The sequence below is a fragment of the Cornus florida genome, unplaced genomic scaffold (genome assembly GCF_030987335.1).
Source record: "Cornus florida cultivar Cherokee Brave unplaced genomic scaffold, ASM3098733v1 CherokeeBrave_3.0.0_Hap2_Chr08, whole genome shotgun sequence".
Taxonomy (NCBI): domain Eukaryota; kingdom Viridiplantae; phylum Streptophyta; class Magnoliopsida; order Cornales; family Cornaceae; genus Cornus; species Cornus florida.
This window is the reverse complement of record NW_026775578.1, coordinates 43,296,467-43,322,156: the sequence shown is the minus strand read 5'-3', so window position 1 is coordinate 43,322,156 and position 25,690 is coordinate 43,296,467. Positions and strand designations below refer to the sequence as shown.

The 25,690-nt window shown below is 34.6% G+C and overlaps 2 protein-coding genes across 2 annotated transcripts; one reads left to right on the top strand and one right to left on the bottom strand.

Moving 5' to 3' along the window:
• Window positions 1–1,091: 1,091 nt before the first annotated feature.
• LOC132271519 (uncharacterized) lies at window positions 1,092–8,965 on the top strand. The gene is made up of 9 exons (XM_059772915.1): window positions 1,092–1,493; window positions 2,241–2,484; window positions 2,568–2,717; window positions 3,992–4,049; window positions 4,149–4,241; window positions 5,676–5,774; window positions 6,196–6,287; window positions 8,137–8,196; window positions 8,295–8,965. The coding sequence occupies exons 1-9, from the start codon at window positions 1,267–1,269 to the stop codon at window positions 8,553–8,555; spliced, it is 1,284 nt and encodes a 427-aa protein (XP_059628898.1). The 5' UTR covers window positions 1,092–1,266; the 3' UTR covers window positions 8,556–8,965.
• Window positions 8,966–13,751: 4,786 nt separating this feature from the next.
• On the bottom strand, window positions 13,752–14,755 carry LOC132271517 (uncharacterized). The gene has a single exon (XM_059772914.1). It carries the CDS (start codon window positions 14,372–14,374, stop codon window positions 13,988–13,990), a length of 387 nt encoding a protein of 128 aa, XP_059628897.1. The 5' UTR covers window positions 14,375–14,755; the 3' UTR covers window positions 13,752–13,987.
• Between the last annotated feature and the right edge of the window lie 10,935 nt (window positions 14,756–25,690).

The following is a 25,690-nucleotide window of genomic DNA, read 5'->3' as shown; positions in this document are numbered from 1 at the left end:
TTTGTTTATTTTGGTAAGATATAAACCATATGGAGAAATGTCAAGTTGAAAGTCAACTTAAAAATCTTGTTTTTTAAATTTATGAATGAAAGAATGATTTGATTTAGGAATGATATTTTGGTATTTTGAAATAAGTGTTTGGAGGATATTTTGGACCTATATAATAGTTTTTAATGCATATGTAATTATTTTACCTAACTTGACCAAATTGAAAAATTAACTTTAAAAATAGATTGATTTGTTATTTAAGACTCCTAAACCTAGTTAATTGTAGTTTTCCCTTTTTAATTTAGGTTGGGGTGTTATAACACATATTTATAAGGTATGAGGGTTTTTATTTTATGATTTTAACTCTAATTTTATTGTGATAAAACATTTTTGATTGTCAATGAATAAATTAAAAAGAAAAAAGAAAAAAAGAAAGTTAAGTGGACTCATTTCATCTTTAGATGACATTAGTATTATTATTGCCATGATGTGTTAAAAGACTCCTAACAATATTGTATCACACTTGTAGTGAGATAATATAGATCCTCTTAATTATTGTCTTTTATTTTTTATTGACTATGTTGTAGCATAACAAATTGTGACACCAATAAGAGCCTAAGCATTGTCCAACAAATAAATACCATAACATTTCCTTAACTCTTAGCACAAACATTCTTTTCCAATTTTATTTCTTCTCTCTAACTTCATTTGTAATACAAATTCTTAAAATTCAGAAAAAAAAAAAAAAATGAATTCTTAAAGTTTCACGAGGAGTTTTAAATCAGTTCTTTTTGTTTTTTATATTATTTTATTCTATCAAAAGGGTATACAAGAATTCTCGTCAAATTCAAACTCTTATCTGAAATATTTTATTTGTAAGATAAATTTATCTATGTTGCAATTTATCCGAACTAGATCTTTCAAACACAATTGGTATTTGACCCGATAATTGGATTGGATCACATTCAGTCCATGCCCTAGGTCTTGAAGATTGGGCCCAAACCAAATATGGATCGTGGATTGGACCACCCAAGAAATAAACCCTATTCTGAAGGTCTCTTCCATAGATCGTCTTGAACTAAAAATTCAATCGAGTGGACTTCCACAGTTTGGGTTTTACCAGGGTTTTGTAAACCCCTGTGCCCAAACAGTCGCCTAACACCCGCACACAGTTTTCTTGGCGAACAAGAACAACAAGTAGAAGTAGTAGTAGGAGAAGAATAGAAATCCCCAAATCGCAGACTCAAAATTCAATCAATCAAGCAAGAATCCGAAATCATGAACATAGCCAAGCAGAGCTCCATCAAAACCCTAAGATCTCTTCAACACCTAAGCCAATTGGCACCCACTCGCAGATGGATTTCCAATTCCTCTCCCTCCTTGATTCTCAAACAGTCCTCACTCCTCTCCAACCATTTATCTCCTCCTTCTCGCTCCTCTCCTCTCCCATCTCCACTCCCCTTCGCCGTACGCCATCTCCGCACCAGTCGCGATCCCATTTCCAGGTAACAACATTTCACACACACATGAATACTTATATGCGTTCATCTATCTATCTATCTATATATATATCTATTGACTTTGTTTCTGATATATTGATTTATTTAGTAGCTAATGCGTGTGCCTTGTGTGAATTGGTGCCAGATTCCTCCTATCAATTTGGGAGACAATTCATATATACGAGTATATATATGTATACTTTGTAGATATGTGTGGTTTATGCTATTTTGAATTGCTTAGTGGTTTTTACTCGAGCTTGAATTTGTGGTTTCTGCTTTGTTGAATTGCTTAATAATCTATGTAGACACACACACACACACATGTATATAGATTATGTTTCTGCTATATTGATTCATATCAATTTGAGAAAAATATACTTGTTTGCGAATGTATATTTGTACGTATGTGTGGTTTATGCATATATATTAGGTTTCTTTTCTGTTGGATTGCTTAGTAGTTCAAGGTAACAACAATACATACATATATATGTGCAGACGTATATGCGTTCATATATATATACACACGCATACACACACATAGATTATGTTTTTGCTATATTGATTTATTTAGTAGCTAATGCTTGTGCCTTTTGTGAATTGGTATGAGATTCCTTCTCATTAGTCTTGTCAATTTGAGGAACAATACATATGTCTGCGAATATATATGTTTTGTTTATGTATATATTAGATTTCTGTTGTGTTGAATTGCTTAGTAGTTTTTACTTAAGTTTAGATTTGTGGTTGTGAGAATAGGTATGAGATTGCACCTCCAATCAATTGGGGCATACGAATAGTACCTGAAAAGAAGGCTTATGTTGTGGAACGGTTTGGAAGGTATGTGAAGACTCTGACTCCTGGTATTCACTTGTTGGTTCCGTTGGTGGATCGGATTGCGTATGTGCATTCTTTGAAAGAAGAGGCGATTCCGATTCCGGATCAGTCTGCTATCACGAAGGATAATGTTAGCATCATGATTGACGGAGTGCTTTATGTTAAGGTACATTTTTTTTTTTTTTTTTTTTTAATTCAATTTTTTGGATTTGTCTGCTGGATTGGTGGATTGAAAGTTACTGATTGCAGATTGTGGACCCTCGGTTGGCATCCTATGGTGTTGAGAATCCATTGTATGCGGTTATTCAGCTTGCACAGACCACTATGCGCAGTGAGCTTGGAAAGATTACACTTGACAAGACATTTGAGGAAAGGGACACTCTGAATGAGAAGATAGTGGTGAGATTTCAATAGATTTGATGAATTTCATAGTTGTCTGCTTTCTTTTGGGTAGTGGATTGTTTGAGCTCTGATTATGTTAGCATTGAGCATCAATTACTGCATGAGTTCTCTGTTGTAGTCCCAATATCAACATTTGACGTTGGGGGAGGTTGTTGATTCTTTGAAGTACTCCATTGATTCAGTTTTTTAACTCAATAGTATGGCGACTTTTTTACATAGTGGACATATCGTAAACCAAGCTATGGATAATGTTCTTTTATAATTTACAAGAAATATTTATATTATTGAAACCATTGGATAATGCTCTTTAAATTGTGAAAGGTACTTTGAATTTTGAAGAAAGTAATTGAAATAAACTAAGACATTACAACAAATGTTCACCTACCACATACCATATCTCAATAGATTCACATAAATTTTCTACTTTGTACAAACATCAAGAAGTGAACCGTGGACTTCAATGGTTTATGGGAATTGTATGGCACTTGGGAAGGTAATATGGCAAGTTTCTGCAATTGCATGTGAGACTCGTGGACATAATCATTCAGTGCACTGTGCACTTTATCTAGCGCGGGTAATGTGTGGTGCAACTTTGTGAGAAGGAAGTGAATTTAATTTATAATAGGTGCTTATTACAAGTTGCCACACTTACCATTGTTTATGAATATACAGAGTTGAAACTATGTTGAAAGAGTTTGCATGGTGTATTTATTTGGCATATACTGAGTTTGAATAAAAAGGGAATGAACTGAGCTTAGAGTGTGTTGAAAAAGTCTCCATGGTGATGATCTTAGTTAATGAGAGTACATTAGGGTAAAATGGTTAGTTTGAATTAAAAAAGTTTAAAAATAGTAAGTCTAAAACTTATTATATGGAGTGTAAATTTAAAAATTAATATTAAGTATTTTAGAATAGTTAGTTTGATGCCAAGGGATACCAAAAATTGAACGATAGGATCATTTTGGTTCAATCATTCTGAAGGAGGAAGAAGCTGAGGCAACATTCTTATGATATAAAAAACACACACACACACACACACACATATATATATTCCGTATCTTCGAGTTTTATACACCTTGCTTGCTCTTTATGCTGCAATCGGAATCATGTTTCTGTTCTAATGTTGTAGAACTTGATTAGCAGCTTATTTAGTAGGTCATATCTACTCTGTATGGCAAGTATGTTGCAATTCAAGTTCATTATGGTTATATTTTTATCTTTTTATTATATGCTTACAGTTAGTTAATTTTAAACTGGTCTTGTTATCTCAGATGGCCATCAATGAGGCTTCAAAAGATTGGGGTCTGAAGTGCCTTCGTTATGAAATAAGTAAGTGAACTTTTTGTCTAACTTTCTTCTTTTCTTTTTCTTCATTAATTTTTTTCCTACAGTGCTTTCATATACATTTCATTATCTTGTATTCTTTAGGGGACATAAATCCTCCTCGTGGAGTTAGGGCAGCTATGGAGATGCAGGCAGAAGCTGAACGCAAAAAGAGAGCTCTAGTTCTTGAATCAGAAGGTACTGAAGCCTTTTTTCCGCCCCCCTTTATTTATTTTAAATTTCAGTTCTCTCTGTGATTGAACAATGGACTAATCTATGGATTGGAATCAGGGTTGTACTCTGATTCAGACAGTTATACTCCATAGGCTGATTTCTTATTTAATAGAGATGCGTATAATTTTTCATCACATGGCTTTGTAAATTCTTTCTTTGACAACTGAAATTTATATTCGTAATAATAAAAAAAAGAAGTAATTGTGACTCACATCAGTCTAACAAAAGGAGAGATAGGTCTGATGTACATTTAGCATTTGCATTATTCAGGAACCCAACTTGGTCAAGCAAAAGAAAGTCTACACACATAACCCAAAAAACCCATCCCTCTTGACACGATCAACCTGGATACCCGTTTAAGAAAGAATCTCTAAAATCCATAGCAACCAATAAGATTCTTCTATTTACTTTCCAAATGCAACACAACATGCATTCAGTTGATTATCTAACAAAATTAAAATTATAAGGTCCTGGCAATGCCAACTCCCATAACAGTACACCAACTACGAAGGCAGGATCTAGAAACGCCTCATAAGTGGAAAGAAAGAGTTACCAAATCTCTATAGCATCTAGTAATTGGATGTGCAAATATTTCACTGATTTCACCTTATTTCTTTGCATCTAACACCTGTTAGGAATCATCCAACCTCCATTAATCAAGTGACCTGATATCAAAATCTTATGTCATCGTCCAAGCCAAGAGTTTACATTTAAAAGTGCAGTTGACCTATTAATCCTCCTGATGTGAACATTTTTATTAGTCAAGCAGCCTTAGCATATTCAACAAAGATTTTGCCCCCAAATGGGGCCATTGTACTTCATCTCTAAGCTAATTAATTTTAGCCATTTCCCACTGCCTTAAAAGTATAGAGTTTGTCAAGAAAATATTCCACCTCATTCAACCACACAATTTCGACTTCTAACGAAGGGAAGTTAACAAACCTTTTGTGATGTGGCCCGAATTTTGTTTCGGCCTGGGCCGTGTTGTGAACCGGTTCTGAATCATTTTTTTACTTGAGGGCCTTGGACCTTGTTTAGGACTCTCATGTAGCCTAGTATATAAGGGCATTTAGGGTTTGTAGTGGGATATGGGAGAACACTGAAAATAGCAGGAAGAGATTGAGAGAGAGAGAGCTAGGGTTTGGGGGTTGAAACTTTAGACTCCTGATTTTTGCTTAGTGAAATCTTTCGCCGGATCTTTATTGTGGACGTAGGCTTTACGCCGAACCACATAAATCTTTGTGTCCTTTGTGTGTGGCGTGTTTACTTTTCAGCTTGATTATTGATTTGTTTTTTGGTTTACGGCATTTGTCGTAACACCTATTATACCAATGAATGTTGTTTCCAGAGTCTTTTTTCCTCTTATATTCTTGATAACTGGTGAATTATATTTAACAGGAGAACGACAGGCACATATTAATATTGCTGATGGGAAAAAGTGTTCAGTGATCCTTGCATCAGAAGCTTCAAAGATGGACCAGGTTAACAGAGCACAAGGTTAGTTTTCATAATTTTATAATTAACCGTGCGCAAGGATAGTTTTCATGATTTCATCAATTTAGTTATAGCTTCCTCATTTACGGAGTAGTTTTTAATTTAAACACCACAGAGCAGCAGTGATTGGCTAGCTATATCCATATGTAGTGTTGGACATAATTAACTGTTGATTATGCTGTAGACATTTCCAAGTATAGTGGTGAACTTTATGTAAATGTCAATTTGTGGAGCGTTTTATGTTCAATGATGCTCTAGTCCTATATATTCTTGACCCTGCAAATTTTCTGTATTAGCTTATCTATATTATTTGGATAATTCAAAGGATTATTTTGATGTTGATGCGTCTGCAGTATTGTTGCTCCACCTCTTTTATATATTCCACTCCTCATTGACAATTTTTTCAATCCTTCTGTTAAATCAGGAGAAGCAGCAGCTATCTTTGCCAGGGCACAAGCAACAGCTGATGGAATTCTGAAGGTTTCAGAGTCCCTTAAAGAGCATGGTGGAGTAGAGGTAATGATCTTCATTACTCTTGATTGCATGTATGGTGTGTTGGGATTTCATACCTTGCATAAGTCTTTCATATTTTATTAACTTGCAGAAATTCCTCACCTTTAACTGTAGAACTTTTCCATGTGATTGGGCTACAAGTTGACTACAGCATTTTAAATTGATGTTTTTAGTTTTTTGGAAATTTAGTTGTTGTACATGGTAACCTGGCTTTGCAGCCTGTAATACATCTAAATTTATCCGATAGTATATATAGTGATTGTTATGATATATGCATATGTGATTGATTAGATGCATTTACCGACACACCGCAATTGCCCATGACAACTGTTATGTGGGGTTTTTACTTTCTGGAGTGAATTGCTGTATGTCTCGGCCTCTCTCTCTCTCTCTCTCGGCAAGTGCATGATGTTTCAGGGAGGATTCTCAGTATATCACTTGGCTGGCTCGTAGTTTGTTTTATATCACTTATATTTCCAATGACTAAACTGTGAAAATGGTAATTTCTGTTGCAATAATAAAAACAGTTGATACCCAGAATAAAATAAAATTCAAGTCGGTGAACACATTGATACAAGTCGACTATATTGGGTTGATGGTTTTTTGGAAATTTAGTTGATTTACATGGTAACCTTACTTTGCAGCCTGTGATACGTCTAAATTGATCCGACAATATGTATAGTGGTGGTTATGATATTTGTATTTGTGATTAGTTGCATTTACTGACACACCACAATTGCCCATGACAACTGTTATGTGGGGTTTTTAGTTTTTACTTTCGAAATTGAATTGCAGTAACTCTTGGCCATTCTCTCTCTCTCTTTTGGCAAGTGCGTGGTGTTTGAGGGAGTATATCACTTAGCTGGCTGGTAGCTATATTACTATTATTCTGGATGACTAAACTATGTATAGGGTTATTTCTATTGCAATAATAAAAACAGTTGATACCCAGAATAAGATAAAACACAAATCGGTGAACACATTGATACAGTTCTGCAATAGGTTGTGAGTATTCTAAATTCTAGTTTGTTGGCAATAGATGCTCTCACTGCCATCAGCAATTTTCAGGAGGTGTTCCATTTAGTGTTTTTTCCTTATGGAAGTTTCCTACCCTCCTTTCTCAAGAACTTATCCATCAAAATCCACAGGACAGCATTCTAGCGACGCAGAAGGTACTTGCGGCAGGAGTTCTGAATAGCTTTACAGCCAGCCTAAGAATTCTCTCTCTCTCTCTCTCTCTCTCTCTCTAGTGGAAAAGTGATTTGGATTATTTTTCCCCCCTTCTGGCTCTCATCTAAGTGCATTCTTAAAAATACTCTGTATTTTATTTGGTTGATTTAAGTCAAATTTTTCTTACACTATCACACATTTTGTTATTTACTTTTGTTCTTATACACGACGTCTATTGGGACAAAATGGTTATTGCAAATTTCTGGTAGTTTCGATAACAATGTTACACATTGGAGTTGCATCTTTCTGCATGCTGTCCCTTTACGTCTACAAAATGTAGTTATGCGAATCAGTCTCTGTCAGCCATTGCATGCCTTCCTGGGGAATTCATAGTATTTTCTTGTTTTCTGCAATTTGCGGAGTTTCACTGTTTCTTGCCCTTTCCTCACTTGAAATGTGTTGTCACTACTTTACATATGCAATCTGTCAGGTCTTCACCTCTTTGGTAAAAACTATGCTTTTGATATTGTTTAAAGATGTACAAAGAATATGGTATGTCATTTGCAAAAGCTCAGACATGAATTATTGAGTCTAAATTTATTTGCATATACTGAAATATTCTTTATTTACGAAGCTCGTAGTTGATATGCATTAAGGCTCATGATTGTGGTTGGATTTGCAGGCAGCAAGTCTAAGAATAGCAGAGCAATACCTCCACGCATTCGGCAATATAGCCAAAGAGGTTAAGCCCGGACCTATTTTAAGATTGTATCATATTATTGGTTTTGATGCTTAATGACCAGAGCGTTTGATTTCTATTTTCCTTCTTCGTCCTCTCAGGGCACAACAATGCTGCTTCCTACAAATACTACAGATCCTGCCAGCGTAATGGCTGTAGCTCTCCAGATGTATAAGAACGTGATTGGTGCTCAGTCTGCTGGCAATGCACTTCATCAGATCTCCCCCCCAGAATATGAAGGAAAGAAGAAGAATATTACTTCCTTTGATGAAAGTAGGAATGAGAGTAAAGCATCTAATGTAGACCCCGTAGGTGAACCGACGTTTTCCCTCCAGAGCTCCAAGAAGGATAATCAAAGCTGAAGCAACTGAGCTCATTCAGTAATGGAAAGGTTTATTGTGCTCGTCGGTTGTGTTCGCTTTGTAGACTTTTAGATCATACGGCCTTTCTTTTTCTAATTCGGAATCACTGCCTGGTTCTTTGGTTCGACAGTTCCGTGCTGACAAGACAATGGGAAAGTAAGTTCAAATCTATGCCTCCCAAAACTTCGCTTAAGCTGATCTAATTCTGGGCTTTTCTTTTTCTTTTTCTTTTTAAGAGTGAATTCTTATTGCACATTTGCTGTGGAGGTGAATGTGATGTCCTTTTGGTAACTATTACAAGATTTAGAGGAAGAAGGAATTGAACAATATTCGAAACCAACGTTCTGTTTTTGGCCAAACTCTTTATGGATTCTCCTTTTTGCCCAGATCAACAGGGAAGATTTGATTAACTGAAGTTTGCTCGTGTGTGTATTCTGGTTTGATATTGCCTATAATAGACTGCTACAGGGTAGTGTGAACTGTGTGATGCTGGTTAGTCCGCCATCATAGATTTTAGGTGCAGCGGAATGGCAACCGTTTTGATGCGAGTCAGTCCGTCATCCCCCGCTTTACAGCCGGACTCTTTTTCGGATTTTTGGACTGCGGGATTCAAAGCGATTTTCTGTTTTGCCATCACCATTACTTGTCTAGGGAGCAAAGTCCTTTCCATATTCTCTTCCCCAACAACCTTATGCGAAAAAGTGGTTTCATGTTAAGCATTAGTTAATGTGAGAGCGCTTTCATGAAGACTTCATTATTTTTAGTTTGGTCTTGTATGATCAAGTAAATGGTATTCATTATATTACTCAAATTTTCATCATTAATACTGGTGTGAAATGTGAATTGGCCATTGGTAAAACCCATTTTCAATGGGCTACCACTAATTCGCCAGGAAAAAAATAAAAAATAAAATAAACCCTTTTCAATAAATCAAATTTAATTGATTGTCTTGTGTTGCTAGAAAAACTGTTTCCTTTTTGAAGTGGTAGAAAGCTTCTGATTGTATTATCCTCCAAGTTGAGCGTAAATTTATAAGGTTGTGATGAGAATTGCAATCAGAACTTAATTTATAAGGTTGTGATGAGAATAGCCTGTCATCCCCCACTTTACAACTGTTTCCGACTGTGGGATTCTAAACGATTTTCTATTTAGCCATCACCATTACTTCTCTAGGGAGCAAAGTCCTTTCCAATTTTTTTGTCCTTACAATATTAAAGTCAGAAGCTCATTCGACAAAGTACTTTCATGTTAGTTAATGTGAGAGACTTCGGTATTTTTAGTTTGGTCTTCTGTATCTTCACTCCGGCGGGGGTGTCTTGTCTCATCCCATTTGGGTGAGGCTTTGGAGAACCGATTATGTAAATGGGGACAGGAATGGGAGTTGTTTTAAAAAATCCGATGGGTTTTTGGGTGTTTTAGGGAGAGGGTTGCCCCGTCCTGAATATACTATAAATTTATCAAATTACCTTTACATACTATGATATATTTAAGTGTATATATATATATACACAGAACTGGAAAATTTTAACCCTTATTCCGTTTCATGTCTCAAGTTTTGTGAAAAAAGAGAAGTGCGAGTAGGGATGGCAAGAATTCCTACCCTGGCGGAGCTCGCCCCATTTTGGGTTGTTTTGAGAAACCGAATATGTAAATGGGGACGGGATGGAGACTGCTTTGAAAATCCAGGTGAATTTTGGAGCAGTTGTGGGGATGAAAAAATTAAGTGAGGATAGAGAATGAGATCCCGGCCTAGTACAATCCCTAGTCTTCTGTGATAAAGTAATTGGTATTCATTATATTGCTCAAATTTTCACCATAAATACTGGTGTGAAATGTTAATTGGCTAGTTCATTATTTCTCTCTCTCTACTTTTCTCTGGCTTCTCTCTACCCCTCAGCCGCTGCGGCCCTTTGTTCTTCTCCTTTTCTTCTTCCTTTTGCTTGCTCCCCACTCCCTCCCATAGGAGTGGGGAGGTGCCGATTCTTGTCACCCACTGCATAATAAACTCGGCGTGTTATAAATAGTTTGTTCGGTGGGTGGTTCACGCCATTTTGCTGTGCTTTTGCTAGATCTACTCCTGCGTGGCTGGTTTTCTAGCTCGATGGGTAGATCTGTTGTTTTGTCTCCGGCTAGATCTTTGATCTATGCCGGATTTTGTTGTTCCTGCCTCTTGTGCGGGGTTGGGTGGTTTTTCCTCAATCGGCGGTGTCTTGTGGATGCAATCTTGGAGTTGTTGTCTTGCTTGCTGCTTTCCTCCCCTTGGTGATTTCCGCTGTTGTATGATGCGTTGGTGCTAGACGATCTCCTCCTGTAGAAACTATTTAAGTTCTGGTTCTCATGACAATGGTCATGTCTTAGTTTAATATTAAGTTTTTTTGGAATAGTCTGATTTGATGAGTATGTGATTTTATTATGTTCGCGTTTTGTTTGTTGGGTAATTGGCCTGTTGGCTTTTTGTTTATCAGGGCAAATATATATATATATATATATATATATATATATATATATATATATATATATGTTAATTGGCCAACAACTACACCCCATTGAACCCCTTTTCAATGGGCTCCCCCTACTTTGTCAGTAAAAAAAATAATAATGATAAAATAAACCCTTCTCAATAAATCAAATTCAATTGATTGTCTTATGTTGCTAGAAAAACTGTTTTCCTTTTGAAGCGGTAGAAAGCTTCTGATTGTATTATTCTCCAAGTTGAGCGTAAATTTATAAGGTTGTGTTGAGAAATGCAATCAGAACTTAACTTTTTATTTTTTAGAGAAATATGTTGTACATCGATATTTGATTGTTTCAGAATTTATTCTACATAGAAGTAACCCAACATTGTTAATCAATATGCTGAAATGAAACAATAACAAGATGATGACACAGTTTCTTTTTAGAAATTATGTACATTTATTTCTCTTTATTCATAGAGAAACTATATTCAACCATTACAAGGATTTTAATATTTGCAAGCTCTAAAACTCTCTCGTTTGTTGAAACATGTAAACTAAATCAGCGGAGAGTTGAGTTAGGCATATATACCATGTCTATATCCTCGACTGAAACATAGAAAACAGCTCCAAAATTCATTTTGGTTGATAATTTTCTGGAAAATTGGAATTGAAAAGGACCTAGTTTTTGATAATGTTCCTCTGTGATTTTCTAAAAAGTATTTTCTGAAACCCTAATAAATAAAAAATTAATTGAACCGAACAAGTACCAAACTTTTAACTGCCATCATCCCCTATTCAGGAGAGTAACATTTGGGTGAGCTCTATAAATGCACAACACGAGTCTAATTTTGTATACTACTGCAATGCACCAACTCCCAGCAACTAATTACCCAATAGGGGAACTTTCCGATGATTATACAGATTCATTCAAGCTACAAGGCTTCTCAAACGTGTCACCATGTCGAAGGAACGTAAGTGAACTTTCTGATGATTATACAGATTCATTCAAGCTACAAGGCTTCTCAAACGTGTTCATACGAGCACAACGACAAAATGAAACGAACTACCGGATGGATTCATCACCATCACACTTCACACTTCACCTTAATCCCATATGAAAGGGGCCTCTTTCCAAACTTTTCTATTACATACTAAATTATTTCCAAATGCCCAAATAATAGAGACTTTCAAGAAACCAACCTAAAAACAATCACATCCCAGCTGTCTTGGTATCAAACCAAAACAAACCTAACACCAACCAAACAACCAACTCCCCAACACTCCCACCAAATATGTATATACACATATATAATAATATAAATTAAATTGTCAATAAAACTAGCCTCTTACTTCTTACTATTGCATTGTCAATAATCACGCAAAAATTGTAACGCTTATACCCATATTTTGCATTCAACATGATACAATGTCGCATCAGAACCCACCCAAAAAGAACAAGAACATCTGAGCCACCCTCTTCTTTACTGTGAGTGCCCGGTCCTGGTTAAGATTATGTTTCAATTTTGCGGTCCTTATCTATATATCAAAGAGTTCTTTCACTGAGATATAAGGTCCGAACATGAGAAATACTATCCACCTTTAAATACAAATGAAATGGGAGGGAGGTGAGAGATGATATTAAATACTAAGCATATGATCCAGTGTCAAACTGAACTATTTTTTCTAACATGATCAAATGATCTGTTTGCTGAACTACTTTCAAATCGATAAACTACATGTCTGATACTTCATTATTATTATTTCTTCTTCTTTTTTTCCCAGACTGCTCATAATCATAATAGATATTTGTTAACCAAAAATTAACAAAAGACTAAAAAATATTGCCTATTAACAACTAATCAGCTCCTGAGAGCTGCAAAGTTAAATCTTTAGTTGATTAGGATCTGGCAAAAACAACTAAACAAAACAGTAAGAAATTTGGGATGTAAAAACCAAAAATCAGTTAAGAACAGAGGATAGAAATAAATTTAAACATCTGAAGTTGTGGGAAGATTTAAGATATGACTACCTTGGGCATTGAGTATTTACTTTTAAGAACTGGATTCTTTGCAAAGGATAGTTGCAAATTCGGAAAAGGTATTGCTTATGCAGCGGAACCAATCATAGATAATACGTAGATTTTCCAACATATATATTGTAGTGGATCGATTTGGTACTTTTAAATCCTGGCCGAGTTGGAATTTGAATGAATTAACAAACTTTCACACTATGATGCAATTGTCTTGGATAGTAAATCAACATGACAGATGAATTGGAACTGAAAATCTTTTAATAGCCATAGAACTCGTGAGTTGCATCACTCACTCCTACTGATACTACTATTACTCTACATACAAAGGTCGGTAGAGATGGCAAAGAAAGCAGGCTACAATCGAGCGATTTGATTAATAAAACACACCTCCAGAAAGGACTAACCATCCATTCTACAATTTCTACACTTGCAAACACCGGTCCCATACGCAACATATTCAAATATATTTTTGCTAATGTGTCCATTACAAATCAATATCACAGTAAATGAAGATTCAAACAAACATTTTCTTTAACTTGTGGCTTGTAAATCAATGAAGGGAAACAATTCTCTCTAAAATGCTAGTATGAAAGTGTATAATCAACTTTGCTCAACTACAAGATTTTCCACATTTATTATCTAAGTTCTTCAGAATTGATACTATAATATAGTTAAAAACAAATTGGAATTGCAAGTAAATTAATGATAAGTACACAAAGAATATGACTTCCATTAATTGAAAAAACAGAATACAACAACAAAAACAACAAAATCAAGGGAACAATGGTGTAAATCTCCCTTCTACACACAGAATTATACATACATATATATATATATATATATATATATAAAGATCAAGAAAAATTAGAACAAGAAACCGCCGAATAATCAAACTGTAACAAATCTAACCTCAAATCAAAGAAGATGAGAGCAGAGAATGTGCATTAGAGAAGGCCAAACAAGACAGAGAAGCCAAGCAAGATGAGCCACAACATATGAACCAATAGCAGTGCCTGACCAGAGACATCGCTGGTCCCATTCCCCACATCACAAAACCCTAGCTTGGCCACGCGAGTGCCGGCGCAGACGGCGTCGCCACACCCGCACCAGTAGGTGACGCCGTCGGCGCCGCAGACGGGGTCGGTTTTGAAGCAATTGACGGGGCAGGAGGGCGGGGACGCCGTGCCGGAGCACAGATCTTCGCCGTTTATCTCGCCGGAGCCGTCATCGCCCGGCAAGCGAATGAGGGATTGTGATCTGGCGGTGGGAGGGAAAGAGCACAGCCCAACGACGGCGGCGAAGATGAGGAGACAGCGAGCAGATCTTGACATGATTGGCAAGTTTTCTTTCGAAGAAAAGAAAACCTCGCCTTTTGCTAATGGTGTGTTTCGATTCTTCAATCACTTTCCAGCAAAGAATCTGATCCTTTCACCAAACCCTAACTGAAGAAATTAGGGTTTGTTGTTGGGGAAGAAAGGGATACCGAATCGGGAATTGAATTGAAGGGAGACAACTAGATTGGAAGAGAGAACGGTGACGAAGTCTTTTCTTGTAGATTCCATAGTAAAAAACTAGAAGCATTTCATTAGGTTAACTGTCTTGTAATTATCGTATTATTTATTAATTTATTTTCAACACCTTCTACGTAGCAGCTGGAATTTTTTTTCCAGTTTTTTCATAGAATAATAAGTCAACGAAGTTTGAACACAGACGCGTTCTTGATGCGGTATGAATACAGTAATACATATAACTCTACAAAATTAAGTCACTGAATAAATAACAAAATAATTTAATAACTTAATATCTCTTTTTTTTTTTTAATTTCAACTTAATATATTCTTGTACGTATATAAACAATATATTTGTCACCGAATAAATAAGAAAATATGTCATTGAATAAATAACAAATAATTTAATTACTTATTATATACCTTTTTTTAATTTATTAATGAAGTGGGGATTTGAACTTGGTATAAATTTTAATATACCCTTGGCCTTTGCCCGCAAGCCACTAGTAATATGTCACACCACATCCAACATAATATATACTTGTATGTATATATAAATAATAAATTTGTTATTGAATAAAAAACAAAATAATTTAATAACTTATTATATACTTTCTTTTTTAAATTTACTGATGGAGGGGGAATTCGAACTTGGCCTTGGGCCACAAGTAACAGATAATCACTGAGCCACCACATCCAACATAATATATACTTATATGTATATAAACAAAAAATTTGTCATTGAATAAATAACAAAATAATTTAATAACTTATTATATACATTCTGTAATTTATTAATGGAGTGGGGATTCGAACTTGGGCTTTTGGCCACAAGACACACATGCCCTACCACTGGGCTATCACACCACATCCAACATAATATATACTTATATGTATATAAATAATAAATTTGTCATTGAATAAATAACAAAATAATTTAATAACTTATTATATACTTTATCTAATTTATTGATGGAGTGGGGATTCGAACTTGGGCCTTTGGCCACAAGCAATACATGCCCTACCACTGGGCTATCACACCACATCCAATATAATATATACTTATATGTATATAAACAATAAATTTGCCATTGAATAAATAACAAAATAATTTAATAACTTATTATATACTTTCTTTTTTTAATTTATTGATGGAGTAGGGATTCGAACTTGGGCCTTTGGCCACAAGCAACACATGCCCTATCACTGGGCTATCACACCACATCGAACATAATATATACTTATATGTATATAAACAATAAATATGCCATTGAAAAAATAACAAAATAATTTAATAACTTATTATATACTTTTTTTTTTTTTTTTTTAATTTATTGATGGAGTGGGGATTCGAACTTAGGCCTTTGTCCACAAAAAACACATGCCCTACCACTGGATTATCACACCACATCCAACATAATATATACTTATATGTATATAAACAATAAATATGTCATTGAATAAATAACAAAATAATTTAATAACTTATTATGTACTTTCTTTTTTTAATTTATTGGTGGAGTGGGGATTCAAACTTAGGCCTTTGTCTAACACATGCCCTACCACTGGGCTATCACACCACATCCAACATAATATATACTTATATATATATAAACAATAAATTTGTCATTAAATAAATAACAAAATAATTTAATAACTTATTAAATTTGTTTCAAGTTCTTATTGGATTGGATTCAGAAAGAAGCCGACCACCACCACGACGATGACAACTAGGAGACGACTGTTACAACTTGTTTCTTGAAAGTTGAAACAAGGCTATTGCCTTCTCATTCCCAGTCTGTATAATATAAGAGAAATATATTTATTTTTATTTATTTCCATTTTTTTTAATTTTTGATATTTTAAATAACTGAAGAAGGATCTACGTCATGTGATTCATGTTCATTGTTTTATCATTCATTAGTTGTTTTATGATTACAATATTAGGAATAGTGTCAACATCCATTGTCTTACTACAAATCAACATAACATATATATATATATATATATATATATATATATATATATATATATATATATATATATATTATATGATTATTTTTTTAGAAAATATAAATAAATGAGGTCAGTTTGAGAAATTCTACACTGCCCAACTGGTATTTTGACACCACGATACCTCTTATTTCAAGTGAAGTTTCATAATATTGTGTGTCAAAATAAGGCTATGTTTGGTATATTGGATTTAAAAGGAAATGATAACATTAGTTACGAGGGAAATAAGGCTATGTTTGGTATACTGGATTTGAAAGGAAATGATAACATTAGTTACGAGGGAAAGGAAATGGAGTGATAATTTTAATCTCTTATCGTGTTTGGTTGATTATTGAATGAAAAAGAAAGGGAAGGATAATAATCAAGTTTGGGAAAAGAATGGGAATGATAGGATGGAGAATTATTTTAATAAATTTACTATTATACTCTTTTATATTTTAAAATATAAACTTATTTATTTATATATATATATATATATATATATATATATATATAGATATATTTGTCTCCTATAAGGCCCATGGATCGGCCACCAGAAAATGAAATTTTTTTTTAGGGCAAATCATTTCAGCCTCCATCTCTATCCTCGTTCTCAACTCTGAACTTGTCCTTTCTCTCTCTCTCTCTCTTTCTCTCTACAATTGCAAACTACTACAAGAATCAGAAGTTCAAAACCCATATATTTCAGTTTATATATTTATCTGCAAGAATCAAAAGTTCAAAACCCATATCGGCATCATTTCAGATTGTTCAAAAAATCAAAACCCAATTTCAAATTGTTCAAAAAATCAAAACTCATATCGATCTTTCAGTTTCCATTGCCCGCTGTTCCAATTCGGGTTAGCCGTTCGCAAGCTTCAGCCGCTGGCCCTCTTTCTCTCAACTCTCAAGTTTCCCCCCCCCCCCCCCCCCCCCTCTCTCTCTCTCTCTCTGTAACTGCTAAATCAACTAATCAAGGTCTGTAATTCTTGTTTTGCAAACTCAATTCACATGTAATCAAAGGCAAATTTGGCATTAGAAATCACACACCAAGCCTCTCCTTCCCTTTCCCTTCATTTCCTCCCATTTTTGGGAGGTTAAGAAATTCACTATTAAAGCCTTATTTTAACCATCCAACCCCTTCCCATTCCTTCACTTTCCTTCCAACAATTTTTGCTCCCTTTTCCATTGCACCAAACTGACCCTAAAGGTTAGTAATGTAAAATTACTATAAAATTATCTCAATCTAATAATTTAGGAAGAACATTACTCTTTATATGTATGTATGTATATATATATATATATATATATATATATATATATATATATATATAATTGAATAATGCTACCATGAAGTAAATCTCATGATAGTTTTCCTGAGTTTTCTCAATTATGTTGCTGTGTACATTTATTCAAATGTAAATCTAATTAAATTGTGGCTAATATTTTTTACAAAGAAATAATTTTAGTATTGGCTACGAGAGGAAGTTACTTGCAATGTTTTTGTGTTCAAAATGTCATAATTTAAAGAAGAGTTCATGAAATCAACCTGAAAAAAATGTCTTTGTGTAGACTCTATTTGCAGTAGTTTAGAAAATTACTGATTTTGTTTTTCATCACCATTAAATAAATAAATTTAGCATTCATATGCCTCGTTTTGAAAGAAAAATAGAGTTAAAAAAAAAAAGGAAACGAGGAAGACAAGAAAAGCCAATACCATAGACTTGATCTTTGTTTTTGAAAGAAAAAGGCATGCCTATCAACATTATTATTTTCAGTCTAATCAGCAAGAAAATGTTAGAAAATCAAACAAAAATTCATATAACATAAAAGAAAAAAGAAATGCTGGGAAAGAGATCAAGGTACCAATCAGAGCATTCAGGTTTACACTTCAGTGTTAGTAACTTAATTTCTTCCACTTATCCAAGTTCCTAGATTTTTATTTTTTTATTTTTTTTGTGAAGTGAACAATATAATACTTACAAATTGTAAAATTTTCGGTCACTATTAAGCATATTAACTAGCACAATCTTGAATACCATCGGTCAGAGAAATTTTTTTATTGAGATGTTTTTTTTTTTTTTTTTTTAATTTTATTTTATTTTATTAAAGATCTAAAATTACCATTATTAGTTCAGAAAATACTATTGTTGGGCATTGAAAAAGATACAAGTGCAAATGGTTCATGTAATTAAAAGAGAGAATTGTTTGCCTAGATCGAAAATATCACAGCTCGCAATTAAAAAACTTAAATTTTAGAGAAGACATGTGATCTAAAAAGAGAGAACGAAAAAAATAGGATTGATGTGAGGATCCCATTTATTTGGTACAAAAATATATTATTGAAAAATATATATTTTCTGTGAGATTAAAGATATAACAAACTTTATACTAATATGTTATGGAATAGTTAAAATATGTTAAGAAGTAATTAATTAATTATGTAATTCAATATTTAATTAAATATACAAATAAAATAATAATATAAATAAATAATCTAAACATTATGTCCCTATCACAAACTTAAATAATACAAACTTTCACCGTAGACACCTAAGTCCCTACAACACAATAACAATAAACAAACTAGCTTTCACAGTAGACACCAAAAATTTTTCCAGTTTTTTAGTAGAATATATGTATTGATACAGTATGAATACAGTAATACATATAATTCTACAAAATTAAGTCACTGAATAAATGACAAAAAAATTTAATAACTTAATATATGCTTGTATATATATATAAAATAAATTTTTGCTCATATGTCCAACATTAAAGCTTAGAAAACTGAATGTTTTTTTAATCGTAACTATGTTTTGTAGAAGTTTGTTTTGAGAAATTCAAAATTTTGTTTTACTTCTTTCGCTGTAGTACTAAAATACACAATATCACTAATTTAGAAATATAAATTTTGACCAAAAAATCTGATATATTATGAACTATTCCAAATTAATATCAGTCGTCTCAAACATAATATAGATCCAAATTTAGATATCAATATCAGAAAAATAATATCATTATACTTTCCAAACAGACCCTTAAGTCCTTGTTTTTGTTGTCCATTTGGACAAGGTTACAACATGTTTGGTAATGACCCAGCTGTAGTTTCGGGCTCATACTTTTTAAAGGGATGTCATAGCCTCATAGGTAATGTATGTGAATAAATTATTAAGTTTAATTCAGTTACACCTCCTATGGTTTGCCCAATCTTCAAAGAGGCCCCCCCACATTTGCAAAAATTCAGTCAGGCCCCTTACTTTTTTTGACACACATCAGTCTCCCCCCTCAGTGAACGATCAAAACTAGTCAGATATACTTTTTGCTGCCATCAACAAAAAAAAGTAGATTAAATGCCCAAATTGCCCTCCAAGGTCATGTTTGGCTATAGACTTGATTATATTCTACATATTAGATAAGAAATAAACGGTGTCGTTTGAGTCTTCTTCCCCATCAATGAAAACTCTCCACCTCTGTTAATGACCAGCCTATTCCACCATAAGATACCTTAGGTAGACATTTTATATACAAATCCAAAAGAAAATAAATCAGAAAAAACACTTATTATAGAGAGAAGAGAATGGAGCACCTACAACAGTAACAATAGCAGAGGCCGAGCGATGATCTTCATTGCCGACAAGCTCCTCACCAGCCGCGACTCATTGGCAACAAGATATTCAAGATCGCCACTCAGTACCACCGACTCGCACTCTTCATTGGCAGCAAGATATTCAAGATCGCCACTTAGTACCACCGACTCGCACTCCTCTTGAACCCTAATAGGAACAAGTTCGCCTTCGCTGACAAAGCCTTCAAGCTCGTCTCTGATGCTAGGTTGTTGAACCGACTCTCGACGGCGAGGAGTGTGTTGACGACGATGAGGATCCGGTCTGCATATTCGAGGCCTGGGTCAGCCTCGCTGGCTCGAATCGCGAATTTCTTATTGCCGATGAGGTCGCGGAAATATAGAATTTCTAAGTTTCATAACCTTTAACCCACCGTTTCTTCAAATCCGACCCACAACAATTCAATTTAACTCATCAATTCAACCATTCTCATTAATATATCATTGAAATAATCTAATAAAATCATCAATTCAACCATGTGTATCCATCAAGCTCGCGGATCTGATTGAGAGCATACAGAGCATACTCGGTCTGGTACTCATTCTCTGATATTGGGTGTCTAAATTCAACGAAGAATTGGGGAAAACTCGCTGGTGACTGCTGCAGCTTCGTCCACTTTAGTTGGTACCCTCAACGATCTTGGTATCGGAAGTTGTACGTTTGACTAAAGCTTACTGGACCGTAGCCTACTGAAATTGAAGTTCATTGAAACTAAAGCTCACGGTTGGGTTGATGTATCTCCGTTTTCTTCCTAGTCTCTCAAGCTCTATGCTCATATCAGTAGGTCGCTGAAACTTTGACATTGAGTCGCTGAGACTCTAAACTGAACTGCAAAGCAATGAGTCTAACCTTCATGTATGAGAGTTCTTTCAGTGTCAGATTCTTCTAAGAGTAATATGAGATGCTGCTCTACTTCGCGCTACTTTGACTCCCCGCAATTTTGTAACCCTAACTTTGTTATTGAGATATGAGGGATGAGAGAAGATTAGCTGACTGTTTGGTTCAACAGATAAAACTAATCTTGGTGGGAGTTATAAAATATATTGTTTGGTCAAGTGTATATAGGAAAACGACAAAAGGGTAAATTAGTCATTACATTCATTTATTTGTTGGGATAATTTCACTTACCTCCCCTAAGGTTAGGCGTAATTACAGGCTGTACCCCTTATATTTCAAAAATTACACTGATCTCCCTCCAAACTGATCGGCATTTTATTCCAGCCATTGACCATGTTAAATGACTAAAACACCCTCTAATATTTTATTACTATATATCATATAAATAATATTTTATTAATATATATCACATAAATAATATTTCATTAATATTATATAGACACTGTGTAACACCGAAGGCAAATCACGAAGGTAGATCCTGAGGACCAATCAAAGGCTGCGATACCCAATCTAGGGTTAGATTGCCGTCTGAAGGCCATAATATAGGGATCTGAGGCTGATCAAGAGCAGGTGGCGGCGAAGGTGACGAAGGCTTGTCGGCATCAATGTCAGAGGATGAGGATGAGACGAAAGAGGCGGAGGAGAAGAAATCGTCATCTGAAGGGGGCTTCAGATGTGATGAAGATGAGTTGAGAAGAGCATTATCATCAACAACTGCGCAAGATATATCAGCTATAATTGTGGAATTGGTGTTTAGAGGAACTGATTCATCGCAAATGATTTAGGGTTAGGATTCTCTGCTTTTTCGATTTATTCGTCGTTCTGAATCTCACCGATTTGATGAAGGAAATCGGCGCTGGAACTGAAGCACGCATGAACTGAGGTTAAACCGTGAATAATTGAAACTCACCCACAATTTGGGTTTATAGTTGAGCGCTGAAGACGGGGAAGATTTCCCAAGTAGTCGATGCTAAGGATAAGGAAGGCGGCGAGGCATGCCGGATGGCGGAGAGGAATTCTAAGTGGCCATGAAGGAGCCGACAAAGGGTAGAAGGCGCGGTGGGCCTAGAGGATGAAGCAGCCGTTGCTGGGGTAAGCGGTGGCGATCTCGGCAATGATGAGGAAATATATATATATATGTACTGATACTACACAGTACTTGTTTTTTTTTTTTCCATTTTTTTTTCTTCTGGGTATATAGGTCATTTTAATACAAAAGTAATGGTTAAAATATCTTTACAAATAAAGTAAGGGCAAATGTGGTATTACAAGGTTAAAAATAGTTGATGTCATCAAAAATCAACATTGATTGGCGTTGACTTTCACCAGAGGGGGCTAAGTGTTACGACAGAGCAAACCTTGAGGGTGGACGGTGTAAATTTTGAAACGTAAGGGGTACTGCCTGTAATTACGCCTAACCCAAGAGGAGGTAAGTGAAATTATCCCTTTATTTGTTTTTGACAGATGAATTGGAACAGAAAATCTTTTAATAGCCATAGAACTCGTGAGTTGCATCACTCACTCCTACTGATACTACTATTACTCTACATGCAAAGGTCGGTAGAGATGGCAAAGAAAAGCAGCTACAATCGAGCGATTTGATTAAGAAAACACACCTCTAGAAAGGACTAACGATCCATTCTACAATTTGTACACTTGCAAGCACCGGTCCCATATGCAACCTATTGAAATATATTTTTGCTAATGCGTCCATGACAAATCAAAATCACAGTAAATGAAGATTCAAACAAACATTTTCTTTAATTTTGTGGCTTGTACATCAATGAAGGGAAACAATTCTCTCTGTAATGCTAGTATGAAAGTGTATAATCAACTTCGCTCAACTACAAGATTTTCCACATATATTTTCTAAGTTCTTCAGAATTGATACTATAATATAGTTAAAAACAAATTGGAATTGCAAGCAAATTATTGATAAGTACACAAAGAATATGACTTCCATTAATTGAAAAAAAGAATACAACAACAAAAACAACAAAATCAAGGGAACAATGGTGTAAATCTCCCCTTTACATACAGAATTATACACACACACACACACACACATATATATATATAAAGATCAAGAAAAATTAGAGCAAGAAACCGCCGAATAATCAAACTGTAACAAATCAAACCTCAAATCAAAGAAGATGAGAGCAGAGAATGTGCATCAGAGATGGCCAAACAAGACAGAGAAGCCAAGCAAGATGAGCCACAACATGTGAACCAATAGCAGTGCCTGACCAGAGACATCCAAATCCCCTGAAATAGGGCTATAACGTGTGTTAAAGGTCGCTAAAATGGTCATAGAAGAGGTTTTCTTATAGCCTTGCCTCCTGTCGTCCTTTCAGTGATTCACCTTTCTCTAAATAGAAATGGAATTTGATTACATAATGCATGCTCAATGAACATGGACAAACAAGATACGAGAAGCACTTCCATTAGCATTGCTCGCAGGGAATTCGCTTCAAGCTTGGGAGGATGCAAAGCAAAAGCAAATGAATGGTTCCAAGCTCAACTGCTCATCTTGCTTGGCTTCTCTGTCTTGTTTGGCCTTCTCTGATGTACATTCTCTGCTCTCATCTTCTTTGATTTGAGGTTAGATTTGTTACACTTTGATTATTCGGCGGTTTCTTGTTCTAATTTTTCTTGATCTTTATATATATATATATGTATGTATGTATAATTCTGTATGTTAAAGGAAGAGAGAACGGTGACGAAGTATTTTAGAGAGAGAATGGGGACGAAGTCTTTTCTTGTAAGACGTTACAATGTAGATTCCATAGTAAAAAACTAGAAGCATTTCATTAGGTTAACTGTCTTGTAATTATCGTATTATTTATTAATTTATTTTCAACACTTTTTAGGAAGAGATGGAATTTTTTTTCCAGTTTTTTTCGTAGAATAATAAGTCAATGAAGTTTGAACACAGTCGTGTTCTTGATACGGTATGAATACAGTAATACATATACTTCTACAAAATTAAGTCACTGAATAAATAACTAAATAATTTAATAACTTAATATCTCATTTTTTTTTTTAATTTCAACTTAATTTACTCTTGTTGGTATATAAACAATAAATAACAAAATAATTTAATAACTTATTATAATATATATATATATATATATATATATATATATATATATATTTTTGGTAATGTATAGACAAAAAATTTGTCATTGAATAAATAACAAAATAATTTAATAGTTTATTATATACTCTTTTTTTTTTTTTAATTTATTAATGGAGTGGGGATTCAAACTTGGGTCTTTGACCACAAGCAACACATGTTCAACCACTGGGCTATTACACCCCATCCAACTTAATTTATATTTATATGTATATAAACAATAAATTTGTCATTGAATAAATAACAAAATAATTTAATAACTTAAATTTAATAACTTATTATATACTTTTTTTTTTTTTTTTTTTAAAAAAAAATTTATTGCTGGAGTGGGATTCAAACTTGGGCCTTTTGGCCGCACGCAACACATGTCCTACCACTGGCTATCACACCACATCCAACTTAATTTATACTTATATGTATATAAACAATAAATTTGTCATTAAATAAATAACAAAATAATTTAATAACTTGTTATATACTCTCCATTTTTTTTTTTTTTAATTTATTAATGTAGTGGGGATTCGAACTTCGGGTCTTAGGCCACAAGTAACACATGTCCTACTATCATACCACATCCAACTTAATTTATACTTATATATATATAAACAATAAATTTGTCATTGAATAAAGGGTAAATTACACCGACACCCCCTGAGATTGGGTCGTATTTCAGCTAGATGAAGATTTTGGTTTTAACTTTCACTTACACCCCAATCATGCGAATTGACCCTTTTACCCTCAAATTTTTAATACAAAATATATGTAATCGTAAATGACAAAAAAACCCCTATCCCTATCCCACACCACCGCCACCAATTCTTGATGAAATAACTGGTGCAAATGCGCCACCGAAATAGTCGGGAAATTGCATAAATTGTATATCCTGCTGCGATTCATAAGAAGCCTACACAAACCATAACGGAATTCAAATTTTTGAACACAACAAACACAAAATTGAATTCAAATACAATTTCAAACAACAGATCAGAGTCCACAAAATCAAATTGATACAATATAGAGAGAGAATCGTAAACTCACAGATATTTCATCAAGAAAAACAGAAAGATCTAATTAAAGAAAAAAAAAACTTATCAAAAAAGAAAAACAGAAAGATCAGAGGCATCGATCTTCACCGCGGCATCGGATACAGAAAGCTTTGGTTTCTTCGGCTTCAACTTCTTCGTCTTTGTACCGCCATTTTCAACGCTGTCGGAGGCTTCGACATCATTGCCGTCTTCTCCGCCGTCTTCACCGTTTGATTTGACAAATTGTCGTCATCGGTGAATCAATCCCTTCCGTCTCTCCCGCCGTCACAGCAACCACCTCCACCACCGCTACGACTGTAGCTGCCTCTCTCCACTTTCTCAAACCCTCGACGAAGGATCTGTGTGTGAGGGTTTGTGACCTATGAGAGTGGGGCTTCTTCGGCTTCAACTTCTTTGCCTTTGTACCACCATTTTCAACGCCGCCGGAGGCTTCGACATCATT